Source organism: Phalacrocorax carbo, chromosome 1, assembly GCF_963921805.1.
Source record: "Phalacrocorax carbo chromosome 1, bPhaCar2.1, whole genome shotgun sequence".
Classification (NCBI taxonomy): domain Eukaryota; kingdom Metazoa; phylum Chordata; class Aves; order Suliformes; family Phalacrocoracidae; genus Phalacrocorax; species Phalacrocorax carbo.
Genome location: NC_087513.1, coordinates 64,015,345 through 64,033,183, shown reverse-complemented (window position 1 = coordinate 64,033,183; position 17,839 = coordinate 64,015,345). Strand labels below are relative to the sequence as shown.

The 17,839-nt window shown below is 42.7% G+C and overlaps 2 protein-coding genes across 4 annotated transcripts in view; one reads left to right on the top strand and one right to left on the bottom strand.

Annotated features, from left to right (window-relative positions):
* The window catches only part of BRAF (B-Raf proto-oncogene, serine/threonine kinase), an 87,810-nt gene extending 72,387 nt beyond the window's left edge, over positions 1 to 15,423 (top strand). For both annotated transcript variants that reach the window (XM_064457226.1, XM_064457236.1), the window contains 2 exons: positions 285 to 438; positions 6,884 to 15,423. In XM_064457226.1, the coding sequence (XP_064313296.1) occupies positions 285 to 438; positions 6,884 to 6,906 (177 nt within the window). In that variant the 3' untranslated portion in view covers positions 6,907 to 15,423. The remainder of the gene's footprint in view (positions 1 to 284; positions 439 to 6,883) is intronic.
* A 737-nt stretch (positions 15,424 to 16,160) lies between these two features.
* On the bottom strand, positions 16,161 to 17,476 carry NDUFB2 (NADH:ubiquinone oxidoreductase subunit B2). Of its 2 annotated transcripts, none has more exons than XR_010373852.1 (4): positions 17,320 to 17,476; positions 17,083 to 17,227; positions 16,710 to 17,002; positions 16,161 to 16,240 (listed from the first exon to the last, which is right to left on the bottom strand). XR_010373852.1 is itself a non-coding variant. In XM_064457283.1 (4 exons), the coding sequence occupies exons 1-3, from the start codon at positions 17,391 to 17,393 to the stop codon at positions 16,928 to 16,930; spliced, it is 294 nt and encodes a 97-aa protein (XP_064313353.1). In that variant the 5' UTR covers positions 17,394 to 17,476; the 3' UTR covers positions 16,161 to 16,240; positions 16,903 to 16,927. The 2 variants fall into 2 exon arrangements, 1 of the variants encoding a protein (XP_064313353.1); XM_064457283.1 differs by having other exon boundaries at positions 16,903 to 17,002.
* Positions 17,477 to 17,839: the final 363 nt, after the last annotated feature.

The window sequence follows — 17,839 nt, the reverse complement described above, 5'->3', positions numbered from 1 at the left end:
ACCTTGTTTACAGATAAAAGGCAACTACATTCACTGTGTTTCAGAGAGAAATCAACATGCCCTTTTAAAGGGGAAGATGAGGCAGTTTCTTCCCAAAATATCCTTTTCAACTTCTTGACGATATAAACATCAGAGTGCAATGCAGTAATCTATTTTTAAAAGTTTCTGTTTAAATTGGTGTATAAATATTTTTCTATAGTTAATTGATGTTCTGCCTTTGGTTTTAAGAGACTGTTACAGCTTTGGAACAACAGATTTGATCACTTGTTTTCTACTTGTTTTAGATTCTTGCCTCCATTGAGCTTCTGGCCCGGTCATTGCCAAAAATTCACCGCAGTGCATCTGAGCCCTCATTAAACCGGGCTGGCTTCCAGACAGAGGATTTTAGTCTATATGCTTGTGCTTCTCCAAAAACACCCATCCAAGCAGGGGGATACGGTGGGTTTCCAGTACACTGAAAAGAAATGTGAAAGCTTGTGCCTGTATGTCTGTGTGCTGGTGTGTTCCCGTGCGTGCAACACACGTGTGCGTTCTCAGTTCCTACCAGCTATGTTTTTAAGGTTTACAGAGGGAACGAAGACTCACTTCCTAGCACTGGGCATTGAATGTCCGGAGCACAAAGTCTGTGTTGGTAAGGAATACCCTGGGAGCAGCTGGCACAAGAAGAATTATAAGGTCACATAAGAGAACTGGGAAGTCACTTCAAAAACAAGCAAAAATCCTCTTCAGGTCACTGGGTGTCATTTTTGCTTGCCTGTGTCATTTTGCCTAGTTTATTGATTGGAATTAGTTACTCAGGGGTGTGTTTGATTTTAATCTACTCAAGCTATGGTGGTTTTTTGGTTTTGTTTTGGGTTTGGTTTTTTTTTTGCTTCATTTGAGGTCATTATATTTAAGCAATAGGCTTTAGATTCCTTGGTTAGTAATGCTACTCATATGTGGGAAACAATCAGAAAAACAAACTTAGCTTCAAGGCTGAGCATAGTCAAAACTTCTTGTGGTCAGCAGAAGTGAGCAGATAAAACACAGAATCCAAAGACAGACCTTAGTGATGTGTGACTCTTACTTTGAAAGCTGAAGTTTAAAATAGCGCTGGTTAGAGAACATCTCTTCCTGCAGAGGAATGGTGGCGTGGGTTTTTTTTTTTTTACTTTTTATCTTTGCCTAACTACTCTGACCTGCTATAGTTTAGACCATCTCAAAATGTTCTATTACAATGCAACAGAGAAGAAATTCTAAATCTGTGATTGCTGAACTGCAAGAATGATACTGGTAATGGTGCCTGTATCCTTCAATTAGTATGGATTTCAAAATTAAAAAAAAAAAATTAAGAGCATAACCAAATACTTTTTAAGAGAAGAAGGCTGCTAACTCCCATAGTAGGAAAAGAGGATTTAGAAAAGAAGCTGTTTTCATGGAAATCAGTATTACACCATGAATTCTGTTAAGATGAAACATTTTAATTGTTTTAATATTGTTAAGAATACCACTGAACATGCTTCTGTTCAATGACGAATTGTTTTTTTCACTTCCATGTAAAAGCTGCTAGTCTGACTAGAAGTGAATCAGTTAGGCTAGATATCTGAGAAAGCTAGACACCTTACCAAGATCCTGTCAGCTCACTTCAAAGATTATATTTTTCTCCAGAGCATTCCTCTGGAATGGGTGAATCAGAGTAGTGGTTCAGGTTATATCAGTCTTTGATGTCAGATATGAAAACAATAATGTTATTGACTGTGTTCTTGCATGTTTTGAAATAAGTTGTGTGGTTTTGTTTGTTTTAAACTGGTAAGCTATTAATTGTCACAGAGTCTTCTGCATTGGAAACAAGCTATTGCTGCTCCTGTTAGGACTTCAAGGGCCAGGGGCGTTCTTAATGGCTTCTGATTCGCATGCTTATAGAGCAGTTTGCCTGTTGTTAGCAATAGGTTTTTGAAATAGATCAGGAATTCAAAAAAGGTTTTCTTTTCTGCTGTCTGGCAACTGAGCCTTTTAAAACAGTAGGCAGAGTAAGAGAGCTTGAAGAGATTTAGGCAATTTCCACTTTTTCTAATGGATTCTAATGGTCTTTTTGGCTTCTGCTATTGGAACAGTTTGGGAACTAACTTTTCTCTAATCTTTTTGTTAGTCGAGAAAGCTGTTGAAATCTATCTCTATGGAGGATGAAAGTTGTTATTGTTCTAGAAAATATGTTTCCCATCTTTCTGGTAGCTTCACCTCATTTTGGCAGGCTTATCTTAAAATGCAAACAGGATTTAAGTCAGTTTTCCTCTTTTACTTATGTGGTGGGTTTTTTTATTCTAGACAGTGAGGAGGGGAATGCTTCTTAAGCTTTGGGGTATGGTATTCAGTACAGGCTACAGTGTTCATCTCAGTAAGAACGAGAGGATGCTGCTGGCTCTCCTGCAGAATCTAGAAATGTACCATCCCAGGCAGAAAAAGCTTAACCACACAGGGAGTTACAGAGAGTGCAGAAACACCATCACTGCCCTGCCCAGGCTTACTCTTTCAGGTCTGCCAGATCAGTTCAATCAAGTTATTCCTTGGAGTAGTGTTATCCTCCCTGTTGTTAAGATTGTTCTTCTGTGCTATAGGAACTACAATTATGGGGGGTGAAAAAATGCTGCCAGTCCCATTTGGCCTCATTTCCTGGTGTATGGTCAGTGCATTAGAATTCTTCCGGTGTCACCTGTTCTTATACTTCAAGCACAGTTTGGGATCCATGGCCATAATGTGATCTTGGCTTCTCACTAAACATTTTATGAAGCCTAAAAGAAGGTTGTTTTTTGTGGATCATTATTGTTATCTGACATAAATGTATTTAGGGGTTTAACTTCTGTAGTTTGTAATTGCTGCTTCAATGAGATTTGGGAGCATATGTAGGGTGAAGGTGCCTAAATACACCTGCGGATTTGGGTCAGTGTTCTCAAAGATGCAACTCGGCTATCTAGTTTAGAAACAGATACCTATCAGTTCTGAAATCAGGTCTGTAGTATGCCAGGCTTTTCTGGAGGTTTGGTCTATACTATATGAGATTCCTTGTTTTTTCTTTACTTCCCTGTGTCTCAGTATAAAACCAAAATCTGTCTTGGTACCTTGCAGAAGGACCAGATCCTCATAAATGCTGCTGTATGTTCTTCTGAGGATACTAATTATCCACATCAGGGTATGTTCTAAATTACTATTAAGCCAGTGGATGGCATCCGTACTAGAAGATGAGCACAAGATCCAAAAGAAAACTGCCTCTTTGTCATATTTTTTTCTGTGTCTGTGAATTAGTCCAGGCAAGGTGTTGGAATTTGGTGTTTCCCTTTGAGTCAGTTACACTCTACCTCAGTAGTCAAGGCTGGCATGGGCCTGGAACAGAATGATTCTTCTCCTTACGATTCTTCTGAGAAACATGGCATCTACCCCAGCATAAGGAGTACAGTTAAGATGTCTTGTATCTACCTTCGTGACCTCAGGAATCCAGATTGCTTATAAATTTGTGAGAGTCCGGTAACTGCATCTTAAAAAATCCTTCCAAGAATGAGGGGCAGACCATATTATATATTGTTTGGACACAACACGGAAGAACTTGATCATCTTTTTAGTACAGATTTTTGAAAATGTGCATTTAAAATAGTTCCCACTTGCTTTGCATGTGATGAGCGTGAAAAGACTGTAGCAACTAGCTTTCAAGGGCTCTGTAGGAAGTGTAGATTTTCAAATGCTATCCATCCTTTGGAAAGGAATTTCTTTGTTACCAGTCAAAGCAAGTATCTGAAGTTCTGCATGGTAAAAAGCACATCAGATGCTGGGCTTACAATGAATAAAAGTCTGTTGTTTTTTCACATCCCAAATAGCTAGGTATATTGTTTCATAGATTCATGGTAAGCTAATCTCATTTGGAGCAGCTGTGGCCCAGCTCCTTAGCCTTGCATTGGCAGATACTCTGATTCCATTCCATGCAGTTGAGGGGCTTCCTCCTACCACCAGCAGAGCAGCTCTTCAAAAACTGGTTAGAAAACTCCCCTTGCCCACCAGCCCAAGCTAGCATTTGCTAGGTGAGCTCCTTGAGACATCTTGCTTCAGGGTCAGTGTTGCCCAAGGGACAGGTCATTGCTGTACAGCTCAGGTAGGAGGGAATGTGGGACTGCAGTAGTCCCAGTTTACATTAGCACTGGCCATTACAGAATGGTGTTTAAAGACCTAGCAGGGCAGAATCAGGGTGATCCTGTTCCTGCAGGATGGGGTGTATCAGGGTAAATTCCTAAAGCTGTCTTCGTTTCGTCCATTCATTGCTTTACGGCAAGACCTTCCTGTCCTGCTAGAGAACTGTGAATTCACAGTTCAGGTACTTTATTTATCTGTATGCATCTAAGTCTCAGGAAGGTGTTGCCTGTGTTCTCTCTCCCACTCCTACAGATGGAGTTTCTTTCAGAAGATAAAAGAACCAGCTACAGATATTTTACATCTTCAGAATAGAAAGGGTGACATTAAGCCTTTTAGCTACTTCTCAGAAAGCCCTGTCGACACCTAGCAGGATGAAGGATTCCTGTATGTGGGTAGGTATAGCCACCTACATTCCTCATCTAGGGAAAGCTGTTACTGGTAACTGCATTTTATACACGTTCAATCAACGTAATCCCATTATTAGATGAACATGTTACCTATTTTGGTCTCCTATTGATTTGCGATCAGATTAGCACCTGAATTTTAAAAGGAGAGTTTTAACATTAGCTTGTCAAAAAAAATGTCTTTACTAAGGTTTTATTTAAATGGAAGAAAAGTCTGAAAATCACCTTTTTATAGCTACCATTCTATCTGAAATGCTTCTTGACTTCTGATCCTGTTTTTCCACTGCCCTTTCCCAATTAATCATTCATCTTTTATCTTCTGAAATCCCTGTATGACTATTAAAAGCTGAATTATTACCAGAAATGGGCAGAAGGACAAGATGAGTAATGAGGGAGCAATCTCTTGTTTATAAATTGATCTTTAATCAGCAGTTTAGGAACGCAGACGGAAAAATAAATTAAGTAGAGCATGTTTTGCAAGTGTAGCTAAGCATGAATGTCATTCTTAAAAATTAGCCTCGCAGGCAATACTTGATGACTTTTTTGTCCTTTTCTTAAAAGAAAAAGAAAATAGTACAAAAATTGAGGTGTTTCTAGAAGATACTGTCAAGAGAGTGGGGAGATGGGTGAAATGTGCCAGAGAGAAGTAAGAAAAATTATCAAGTATTTACAGTATTTTAGAGCAATGGTTTATCTGTAGGTAGAACTAGTAAAATAGGCAGTTAGATCCGTCATAACATTTTTATTCTTTTCTTGTTATAACTTAAACCTACCACTGCTGTCTATCAAGACACACAGAGTCTGAGGTCCGTCACATCCCCCTGTGCAAGACACCCTTATTTTAGACTTTGGGTGTACTCCCTTCTCATTTCCTATGGTTCTCAGAGCCTTCTCTCCCTGCTTTCTTCATGCTCCCTTAGATCAGCTAGATCAGCTGTTCCTACCAGGCCCTGTAGATGTCTTTTTCTTCCCTCTCCCCACACAGACTGCTGATCACTCTTCTTGGTTCTCTTCTTTATAGAGCAAGACATTCCATGGAATTAATGCTACCAGGCTAAAATTCTGTTTGCAGGGATATTTCTGGTTTGTTTCCAATATTCAGAATAAGAATCTTAAGGAAAAAAAAAGCTAACAAAACGCTTGCTCTGGAAAGGATGGAAGGACATCGAGATAGGGAGCAGTTGTTTAGATGTAATGGCATTCAACACGCTCCTCTTGAACTGAACAAAGAGTCTCTTATGTCTGCCTGTCACTCCGCTGCTATTAGGAGAGCTCTGAGGAGTGCTCTCAAGGAAGGGGCATAAACTAACTCAAAATTCACGTGAAACCCAACATGGGGAAGTTATATGTATGTTTCTTATTCTCTTGCTTCAGAGTCCTTTTGGTTAAGCATAGTGGGACATCCCTCCCTAAAAATCCTGTAGAATACAATTTCTTTGTGGGTGGCAGGGAAATACTTTGGCTAAAGTGTAAGACTGAGAGGATGCGTGTCTTAGTTTTGGCTTCTATTGAAGGCTCTGGCAAACTTCATAAGACTTTGGGCAGCAATTTTACTCTGAACTGTAGTTTCATATCTATGAAATGGGACTACCAGTCTCTCTTACGGCATGCTGACACTAAATAAACTATGTAGAGTTTCAGGAGATTGTTGTACATGAAAGCACTGCATATAATTATTGTTTATTCAGCAGTTCTAAAGAAAGCATGGTGTTCCTTTATTTGTTGTCCTCCCTATTAGTGAGGCCTAATTTCTGGTCTGGGATTGAGTAGACAATCTCACCGTTCCTAATTTTTCACACAGTAGGTTGCTATGTTGGTCTCTAAATCAGATTCTAGCATTCTTTAATACTGGTTTAATATTCAGGCACTTTACTGTATATAGTCGTTAAAGGTTAACGGGTGTGTCAAGTAGTTCTTTGTTATTAAACCAGTTTTACAGCAGAATAGAAAATATTTTGCAGTCTGACACATTTATTGCAATTGTTGCTTGTCAGGAGGAGATATTTGCAATAGGGAGTTTAAAATTAAACTGACACATTTTATTTTCAAATGCATGATGAATTAGACTTTGCTTGAACTTTTATACCTCTGTCCTGGGAAGAATGGGTGCAGCTTGCTTTCAAGAAATTATTTTTCAGTAAAATATGCTGGGTCTGTATTCAATGTTCACTCACTATGTATTCTTTTGTGCTTTGATTTTAACAGTTTGCATTTTTTAACATCTTTTATATTCAGCCTAATGTTCAGCTAGTCTGGAGAAAATCTCTGACCACCTAGTAACTGAAATCACCTTTTTAAACCAAGCTCTTGTCCTCCCTCTACAGGAGAATTTGCAGCATTCAAGTAGCCACAGCACCATGGCAGCACCCACTCTGTTATTTAAGTCTTGTGTTCCTACAGTTTCTTAACATCAAAACTCTATTCTGCTCCGCAAAACCTAAAGTAATTTAGAAAAGATATCCATAAGCTTAAAAGTGGAGCAGAATGAACTGCCGGTCCAACACAATGGGAAAAAGTACCTTTTTGGGAACCAGAATCTTCTGCTGCCAGTGTTTCTCCTTCAACACAAACCACCACCTGCATTCAGAGACCCGCAGTGGCTGCCTGTGCCGTTGGCATCATTCCCAGGAGAGAGGAGAGGGCGCTCGTGGTTTGACTGTGGTGCTCGGGCATGAGGGGATGGAACTGCTGCTGCAACTTAGGAGACTTGCTTTGGATGGTCTGCTGGTCGGCTTTCTCCCTCTAACAATGTACCATCAGAGGCTGAAAATCTGATGAGTGCTCATTTAAAAGAATCAACCTCTGTTCTGATCTTTTTTTCCCCTGGTGTACTCACTGATTTATGGACAATGCAGTATCCCCTTTTCACTGTATCACAATGTCAAACACCTAAATCTGTCTATATTATTGGGTTTTATACCAGTAAAATTAAAAGTGTGGGGTGATGGGAGCTGGAGAAGATGTTACTCTAAAGACGAAGAGGTTAATCTGAAGGAAAAGGGGATGCTGCTGCACCTTTTTTCAGATTTACGTTATCACTTCTTGAAAAAAACAAACAACAACCACCAACCTTAACCTTTTTCCTTTTCCCAGTATCTTCGTGGTGTGTGCATATACAACGTCTTTTAGAAGGATTAGGTTGATCCTTCTTTTGTTGGTCCAGCAACAAACTGAAGTTTTTTTTTAAAAAATGTAGCGAGATTGTCCTCTTTTTAATTTTTTTTCTTTTGTATCATATGATACATTGTATTTATCAAAGATGCTACCACAGCATCTGAAGTCTGTAGAATTCCTGATACAGACTGTGAATGGTGTATGTACCTACTTTAAAAGTTTTATTTTAAATGAGGGTGCAGGTTAATGCCAGGTACCTTACCAATATGTAATGTTTTCATAAATGGGGAAAAAAGTTCTCAGGTTAAATTGAATACAAATACAAAACCCCCTAGAATTAGACATTCCGAAAATTATGTTTTGGTACTTTCAAGAGCTTTTTTTTAAAGGATTTTTATCCTGTTAACTAAACATCCTCTGATAAGTGTGTGTATAAATGTGGAGCATCTTGTCCTAATGGCAAGTTGTTAGATCAAAATAGAACGGTACTTGCTGGATCCACGCTGACTACTTCTCTCATTGCCTTCTTCCCTGTCATCTCTTCCCTTCTGTTTGTCTTTCCCTTTTGCACACTTTGCAAACTAGGATGAAGGTGGCGGTATCTCCATTAGAGTGCTTTGTTTTCCTGTCCTCCACTCCTGGTTTTCAAATGGTTGGTAGCTTTTTAACAAGTTACCCAGTCAGGGAAAAAGCAACTCATAAAGTTCTGCACATCGTTTACCTCTAGTAGAATATCTTGTGATGTGATCTGTTTGCAGAGTTCTCTGGTATGTGGTATTACATGTAAATTATTTGTACAGAGGCAAGTCAGACCACATTAGAAAGAAATTCAAGCTCAGACAGAAGTTTAAAGAATTTGATTCATATCTGCCCTGTACCACTCCAGGTGAGGCAGGAGAACCAACCCCCCTGTAGCAGGGAGGTTCTTGCTGGGGGGAGGTGGGGGGTGTTAAACAAAATCATGACAAATAAATGAAGGAGTTAAATGTGTGTGAATGTGGTGTCCGTGCTAAACACGGGTGTATTGTGTGAGGATATTGTCCTTCCCTCCCTAGGAGAGTTGGACTGTCTGCAGAAGGTTGCTCCCAGGCGAAGGGAGAAACGCACATTGGTGGTGGAACGTGCTTTTAAAACCCTGGAGTTCTGCGGTGTTGCTGGTAGTCTGTTATGTTTGTCAGTAAATATTTACTGGGGTTATAGGGACCGGACTAATCTGAAGTGGGAATTATAACTGAAATACTGTGTATTCATATTAATTCCACAAACATTAGCAAGACAGCAATAGTGAATGACTTAATAGTCACTACAAGAATGAAGTGATTCATGTTGGTACATGAATAGAATTGATTTTGTGTACAGGATGCATTTTAAAAACAAAAAACAAAACAAAAAAAGCACAAATTTTTTCTTGTCTGCTGTGGGTCTTCAGATGCTGTAAGGTTTTTTCCTTATTGAGATTGGCAGGAATTTAAATAGTAGCAATAGCCACTTTCCAGTGTGGAGAAGCTAATGAGCGAGCGGTGGTGTGCAGACCAGTGAAATCGGAGCGCTCCCTGGTGTGATCGTCTGAGGCCAATATGGAAGAGGTGGAAGGAGCCTGGGGCCACAGGGTCAGCAGGCAGCTGAGAGCATTCACAGATACAGAATCGCAGAGGGTGAAGTAGTCACTGCTTGTTCTCCTTCCACCCCGCACATAGGTCCAGCCCCTGTATGGGCTGTGGCCTAATTTGTACGTGTCAGGCATACTGGAAATTAATGTTCCCTTGAAAGAAACTGTTATTGGAGCAAGTATGTACAGGTGGTTCAACAGTTGTTTGTTTCACAGAGCTTGTTAAAAGCCCTAGTTTCCTTCCACAAGGTCATGCTGGCAGAAGGTTGTCTGCTAAATTATAACTGTTAGGAATTTCATTCTATATTTGCTTAAAATGAACTTATTTTTGTGAAGATTCATTATCCATTAGTCTACAATATGCTTCTTGAGCCCATAGGAAAAGCACAAGGAAAATGGCTATCCTTGTCCATGCAAAGCACTTTATACGTAACACGTGATCTCTGGGTTTTTTTTAATTGGGGTTTGTTTGTTTCTAGTTTTGTTTTTCTGTTTTGTTTGGGTTTTTTTTCCCCTGAGGAATGTGCAAGTTGTTTGGCTGCTGTTTAGAGACGTTCTTTCCGTAGGCATTTCTACTGGTTTTCATGTTTGTTTGTTTCCCTCCAGATAGCTGTAGTAATGTGTGTTTGTCTGTAAGAGGTCCCACTCATGCAAAACCTTGGAAGAAATTTGGTTTGTAAATAACTGGGATTATTAATATTTTTTTTTCCTTCAGGAGTTTTTCTGGATGTCTTGCATGCCATCAGAACCAGTCTTAAGGGTTCCCTGTAGATGTTTAGTGAATGGGGAGATAAGAGTAGAGAAGGACTGAGTGCCCTGTATTGCAGTGGGATGAAGGAGGTAAACTGAAACGACTAATGCATTCATGTCTATTACACCAAATTTCTTAAGCTTCTCTGCAGTGTCCCAGCTACAAGCACGTACCATTGTATGGAAATGTTAGTACATATTTTGTGTGCACGTGTTGGGACAAACATCTAGACAGTCATACTGCTTTTAGATTTATGGTATCTAGTATCTAATAATTGTTTGCAAAACTACCAATCCCAGCTATTCATGTCTTTATTAACCACTCATATACCTTCCCCTCCGCCTTTCCTTTTCCATACAGCTAGAAGTCACCTTCCCTGTCAGTATGTGATGGTTTCCTGCAGTGTATTTGCTGGAACTGGAACATTGTATAATTTGTATCAGGAATAGCGTGGCCAGCAGGAGCAGGGAGGTGATCGTGCCCCTGTACTCGGCACTGGTGAGGCCACACCTTGAATACTCTGTTCAGTTTTGGGCCCCTCAGTACAAGAGGGACATTGAGGTGCTGGAGCGTGTCCAGAGAGGGCCAACAAAACTGGTGAAGGGTCTGGAGAGCAAGCCTTATGAGGAGCAGCTGAGGGAACTGGGGTGGTTGAGTCTGGAGGAGGCTGAGGGGAGACCTTCTTGCTCTCTACAACTACCTGAAAGGAGGCTGTAGCGAGGCGAGTGTTGGTCTCTTCTCCCAAATCACTAGTGATAGGACAAGAGGAAACGGCCTCAAGTTGCTCCAGAGGAGGTTTAGATTGGGTATTGGGAAAATTTTTTTCACCAGAAGAGTTGTCAGGCACTGGAACAGGCTGCCCAGGGCAATGGTTCGGTCACCATCCCTGGAGGTATTTAAAAGACGTGTAGATGTGGTTAGGGACATGGTTTAGTGGTGGACTTGGCAGTGCTAGGTTAATGGCTGGATTTGATGATCCTAGAGGTCTTTTCCAACCCAAACGATTCTGTAATTGTAGCAAGCTTAAAGCAGATGGTATGAGCATAGAGGCCTGGTTATTCTGAAAGTAATTTCTGCGTGAATTAAGCCCTACATGCCCTCAGATACAATTAGCCCAGTCATTTCCTTTTTGCCAAACTTATGCAGGTCACTAAGTGAGTCCACTTCTGCTTACCTGAAATCATCTTTTCTTGTACTTGAATGCTGTAGTAGCTGATGATGATGCAGAATGTTTGAGGTCAAATACTGCCATCTTACCTCGGCCTCTCAACATCACTTGGATTAGTATGTGCTCAGTAGGGGCAGAATTTGGCCTTTGTGACATAAAATGAGTGAAATGCTGACTGTTGATAAATACCACATCTTTCCACAAATGCCCAAATCAGGGAAAAAAATACCCTGAAGATCACACATGAGTAAGTTTGTTTCTGTGTTTGCCTGGTGAGGTAACTGCATCCAGGATTTTACAGAACATTTGGGGAAGCCAGATCCCCAGAAACCTCACAAACAATACAAGCTGAAGTTTTGATAGCTGCAGGGGCTAAACTTAGGGAAGAAGCATGTAGACATTTCACACTTTTGCAGCCCATGGATTTCTTTCCCTCTTGACTGTGAGTGCAGCATGTGTAGCACAAAGTATTCATAGTACTGTAGACAACATGTCTTCTGTTTGTTGAAAAAAGTATCACCAGGAGCACAATGCGACAGGCAAAGCTTTTAGGTACAGTCAAGTTCAGTTAAAAAGCAGTTGCATGAGTGGACTGTTACGGCGTCACTTTGAAGGTGCTGGGTGTTCTGGTTTTCTGTTACGTATTTCACATAGAATTTTATGAAACTTTCTGTTTACTGCAGCCTCGTTAACATGTGTTTGCACTTCATATTTGTTTCGGCATGCATTTTAAATAACCTTTCTTCATTGCTTTGTTACTTCTTACCTAGTAAAGAAAATCACCAGAAGAGCAGAGCAAAGTTGTTAGAACTTTTCCTTTGCGTTTAAGTTTCAAGGATGCTAACACTGAAGCTACAAAGTCAGCTCCATGACAGCAGTAAATAACTACAAACCCGTGGAAGGAGGAAACTGTAAAAACTGCAGAATATAGAGTACACCAAGAGCAAATTCAGATGAAAATTAGCATATGTCTCCTCTTTAGAAGAGAGAGATACCAAGACCCTCTGCTAAATGGTTTACATAGGATCCCCTAAACAGTCTTTGCAGTTTGCCAAATGATCATGTGCCTTCGCAACCTTAAAAAGTACAACAGAATGTAAACCAGGTGCTTTGTAACTAGAGCAGTGGCTTTGGTTTACTTCTGATGCAGTAGTTTTGTATATAGCTGTTACTATAGATAGGTAGTTTGGAGTTGGTAAACTTCTGTCAAGGAGCGAGGAGGGCAAAGAGCATTCCCCAAAATACCTGTGATCATTTCAAAGCTAGGAATTGAAGGATACCTAATTCAGTTACAGTAAACCTGCTGCTCGAAATCTGCTCTGTCAAAAGTGAAATGAGATTAATTTAATTTAAAAATAAGTAAGCCCTTCTCTCCCTCGAAAGACACAAAGATCTTGTTAAAGAAAGGTAATAGAAAGCTCTGAAGAGGCCCAAAGTTACACTGTCATAGAGTCTTGGAACAAGATGGTAGATGAAAAACAAGAGCTAGATGAGGAGGAATTGACGGCTGGTACTCATGTAATCAAAGTCCACAGATACCAGACCATACAGTTAATTCCCTGGCCCAGAAAGTGCAATTAATTTTGTTTTCTGGAAGATCAGCAGGTTTCCTTAGTTCTTCCATGGGCCTCTTGCAGTTACTCTTCAGCGATCGCATACTGTTATTGCACGTTAACCATGGGAGATGGTAGGTGTCTTGTCAGCTGAGAGACAACCAGTATGTTTGAATTTGGTCTGTTCAAATTTCAAACCGGTTACGTAGACCTCTGGCAGTACCTACATACCAGTGTCATATTTAACCTGCTTGTCCATAAAGGACAAAATAATCGGGTTTTGGTATTAGTGCTTTTTCAGATCTTTTCCTTTTTTACTTTGGGGCGAGACTTTGGGTGTAAGTGTGAATTATGAAGTTATGTCTAAATGCACAGTTCATACAAAATATATCAGACCAATTTTAGTTTGGTTTTATTCCTTTTAGAAAGCAAAGTGTAAAAACATTTTACTAACATTCCAGGAACTATCTGGAATCCTTCTACCTACCCCAAATTCTGCACTAGGAGTACATGTGAGAAGATGGTGTTTTGTCCGTTTTCAAACAAAATCACAAAGAAACTATTTTCCCTAAGAGAAAGGAGCTGATGGGAGTGTTTAGAAACTTCTGAACTACCTAGGCGTTTGCTTCATAGCATCACAGCAGCAGTGCATTCAGCTCATCCAGCCTCCTTAAGAGCCAACAGTGGCCTCTCCAGTCATTTTGTCTAGTTTGTCATGTTTGCAGCAGCTGTACTTTAGAATAAGCCTTGTGTGACATTTATTTTTGCGTGAGTAAAACACAAAAAATAACTTTTCTTTTTTTGTTTGGGTTTGGAAAATGGTTGGGGTTTGTTTTGATATATGTCATTCTGTGTTGCATTTGTATATTCACCCTAGCTGAAACAAAAATCTGTGTGTTTGGGAAGTTCAGTGGAACATGGGAAGAAATGAAGCCCACCGTCTGAGCATGGGTGTTGGGTCTAGGGGGCAAAATGGACCAAACTTGGGTGTTGGGTTATTTTGGGATGGGAGGGGGGGAGGGGTCCGAGGGCATAATTTAAATTAACTCTGTCTAAAATAAAATGTAAGTGCAATAAATGTGCTTTTTTTTATTCAAAGCTGTGAACCTTTAGGAAAAAAAGAAAAAAAAAAAAAACAGAAAAAAAATCAACCAAAAAAATATGCACATCATTCCTTCATGAGCCTTGTGTCCTACCTGCCTCCCCTCCTTCCCCCTCTCCACACTTCTCAACTGACAGAAACCTGACAGTGGCCAACTTGCGTGCGCTGGCAACCCAGACTAGCATTGCTTTTCTTCTGATCTAGTTTGTTGGGATCAGGGAGAGTCCTGCCTGCTACTTCTTGCCACCTGTGAAACCCGTTTGGGATCCAGCGCTGACCAGTGCCGCTGGAGCAGGGTGTGCCGCTATTCGGGACGCAGGAGCCAACCCAGCTGCGCCGCAGCCGTCCTGACTGCGAGTACAAGCTCCTCCTGGCCGTAGTTCCTCCAGTTGTAACCTCCCTCCCCGGCCTATTTCAGGTGTAGCGATGGTCTCCCTGCGCTGGGCAGGTGACGTTTTCCTTACGTGATGGCAAAAGTCATCAGTCCTCAGCTGCCTAATTTGATCCCTTTTCAAAACCCATGCAGGCTGGCCACTGTTGCCTTCTGTGACTCTGCCTTGTTTTGAAGGAGCAGGAGTACGTGTTTGTAATCTGTTGTGCATTACTTGCACTGTCTCTTTCTTACTTGGGCACACGCCGCTTTTCCTAGATTAGGAAAGGTGCACTGGTCTCTTGGGGGTTTCCACAAGAGGCACAATGCATACGTTTCATTAAAAAGCGATGGAAGGTGTAGCACTTGGTAGTCAGAGCCTATGGGGGAGTGAGAGGACTGGCTTGTTTAAAGTTTATAGATACACAGATCTATATCCTTTAAACTGGATTATTTTTATATATTGTCAAGACAATGGCATTACCTCATAATACAGAGGCTTGTTTATGAGAGGCGAAGTATCTAGTAAGGAGAGGAAAGGGAAATTTATATACAGATTTGATTTCTTGTTTGTTTGTTCCTTAGTGCAATGAAATGTATGTCCCACCAATTTAAACTCTGTGCTAACACATTCCTTTCAGCCGTTTGTTTTTTTTTTTTGACCACCAGAGGTTTGTGAGGGGCTTATGACTGCGAAGTGGAAGGTCCGGTCTGGTTACTTAAAGAAAACCAATTGTGTTAGTAGATTTCCTTAGCTGCTTTTTAAAATCTACAATGGAGTAATTGTTTTGAAACTTGTATTTATTTTTTAATTCGTAACAAAATGTTTATTTTCGGTTTCCTGTTACATAGGCCATGGCAACTTCCCTTCTTTCCTTCTCAAGTTTCCCCTGTAATTGCCAATACAACTTATTTTTCTTGTTTGTTCCTTCCCTCTTTACTTTTGTTGTCCCTTCATTTGTACTTTGGAGTTTTTCTCATGTAAATTTGTACAATGGGAAATATTGTCCAGTTTGGTTAGAGAGCATGGAGACTTAAAACATATTAAAATTTGATAGCTGAATTCAGATTGAAGAAAACTATTTCTGTGTAAAGTTATTTAAAGAACTCTGTATTATATAAAAGGCAAAAAGTTCTATGTACTTGATGTGAATATGAGAATACTGCTATAATAAAGATTGACTGCATGGAAAAGTCTGAAGGAGGTGGTTTATCATGTAATTCACAACCCTTCCTCCTCTCTGTGAAGTTCCAGAGGTACAACTAAGGTGATTAAGGAGAGTGAAAAATTTACTTTGATGTTGTTGCTCTAGAATGTAACTAGAAGGAAAAAAAGCCAAACCAAACAAGCCACCAAGGGCTGCCTGGAGAGCAACCCACCTCCCTTCATCTTCCCTACGCCAGACCACTGCCTCCTTGGCTGCTGTGCTTAGCCCTTACGCACTTTTATGTTTGCAAAGTGTTTTGCTTCAGAGGATTTTTCTGGACTTGGGTATTATCTAAGGGTGGTTCCTTCCCCTCTCCTGGGGGAGAGCTTGGCACCGCTTGGTCTGGGTTCTCTTCAGGGTAAGTTACCCTGCCTCTATGGCCGCTGTTATTCCAACTGTTAGTTGGCAGTGAGATTTCAGTAAAACGCAGTTAAGTCAGCTTCCCTGCCCTTCTAATATGCATGAGTCTCATTTCGCCCATTTTACTGGTTATCTGGCAGAGATTTAATGATGGGGTTCTTACCTACAATGCATAATGCATTCATGGAAGTTTTAAATCACACGCTGAACATGGATGTACCACCTTATTTCCTTGGGGCAGCGCATTGTATACCAAGCGCATTATGGAAGATGACACAGACTCAAGTGCCCCACCTCTAAAGCTGTAACGTTGCTTCTCCAGAAATCCTACAGCACTCAAAAACAAAGTACAATTTAGCTTAGAGATTGTTTACAGGTAAATTTTATTGAACTAAGGACCAAGGAGCCAAAGCTTTAGTTCCAGGGACCTCTTTAGTTCCAGGGACCTGTAAGTAACAGAGGAGAATCCTGAGAACCTTTTCACTCATCCTTTTCCCGCCAGTGAGGGCGGGGGTAGTGCCCATGCTGCCACCTTCAGCAGTAGTTGGAGCTCTTGGTTTTACAGCCATAATGCAACACAGTGGCTTAAGAGCTTGGACTATTAAAGAATATGAAAAAAGCAGAAGCCTCAAACCTTTAAGGGGACAACTGCACAGGCATCTCTCTAGAAACAGAGAGATCATGTCTCAAGGTTGGGTAACACTGGGACTACAGAAGAGCGTAAAATAATTTTGAACTGGTAGCAGTTAAGCTGCAACTCATCAAAAAATAAGTTGTTACACTGCAGGCTTATGTTGCCAAAACGAGACAAGCTGGGCTCGAGCTCTCAGGCACGCAAAAAAAAAAAAGCACTAAGACAACAGACGGTGCAAACAAACACCTTCATTCTGTACAACAGCCTTTCGGCACGTTTACCTTTGGAAGTGGACAAATGATTGCTGAAAGCGGGGCACCTCCAGCAGCACCAAGAGGCGGCGGCCAGCAGGCAGAGCCGGGGGCTCTGAAGCAGGGCTGCAGCGCGACCCAGGCTCTGCGTGCGCCGCTCAAAGCCCAGCCCGGCCCCGCCGCAGCCGCCGGGCCGGTGCGGGGAGGGGCGGCGGGGCCGTACCGGTGCGCTGCGCTGCCGGGGGCGCCTATTCCGCGTCGTCCGGCGGGATTCCGAGCTCCGCGTCCGTCCAGGCCGAAGGGTCGGGGTAGGGGAAGTGGCCCTGGGAGAGAGGCGCGCTCAGAGCCCGCCCCGGCCCGGCCCGCCCCGGCCGCCCGCCCCGCCGCGCCCCGCTGGCCTCACCAGCACCATGTCCGAGCTGTGCCAGAAGTGCCAGAGGATCCAGAACCACATGAAGCCGCTGAGGACCTCGCTCCGCACCACCTGCGCCCGCGTCAGCTCCGGGAACTGCCGGTACCGCGGCTTGATGTGCACGCCGCCGCCCGCCCTGCAACAAACGCGCCGCCGCGGCCACCTTACTCCCGGCCCGGCCCGGCCCGGCCGCCGCCCGGCTCCCTCCGCCCGGCTCTCCTCACTCACCGCCGCAGCCCGGTGCCGCCGCTCCCGGCCCGCAGCAGCCGCCGCCCGGCCGAGCGCCCCAGCGACGCCAGCATGATGGCACCTCCGCACCCCCCCAATGTCACCCTCGCCACCTCCCAGCAAGAGCCGCGCCGATTGGCCCGCCCCGCCAAACGGCGCCTACCAACTCCGGGCGCGGAGGGGCGAGGAGGGCGGTGGGCGGCAGCAAAGCGATAACGCCCCGGCCCAGGCGGTGGTACGAGGACATCCCCGCACCTCCGTACCGCTTTCCTCGCCGCCTGCCCCGCGGCGGGGCCCGCCGCGCCTGCGAGTGCACCCCTGCCTCCCCCCCCCGCAACTTGGGAGTGCGGGACGGCACCAGCGCACCGGCGGGGGTGTGTGTCTGTGTGTATGAAATCCTCGTGAGTCCCAAAAGGTGGCGTCGCCCATGGAGAGGGCAGCGTGGTGACCTCCCGAGCCAAACCGCTCATTTCGGAGCGGGGGAGGCGGGCCACGCCACCTGCTTGTCTTTAAGCAAGGG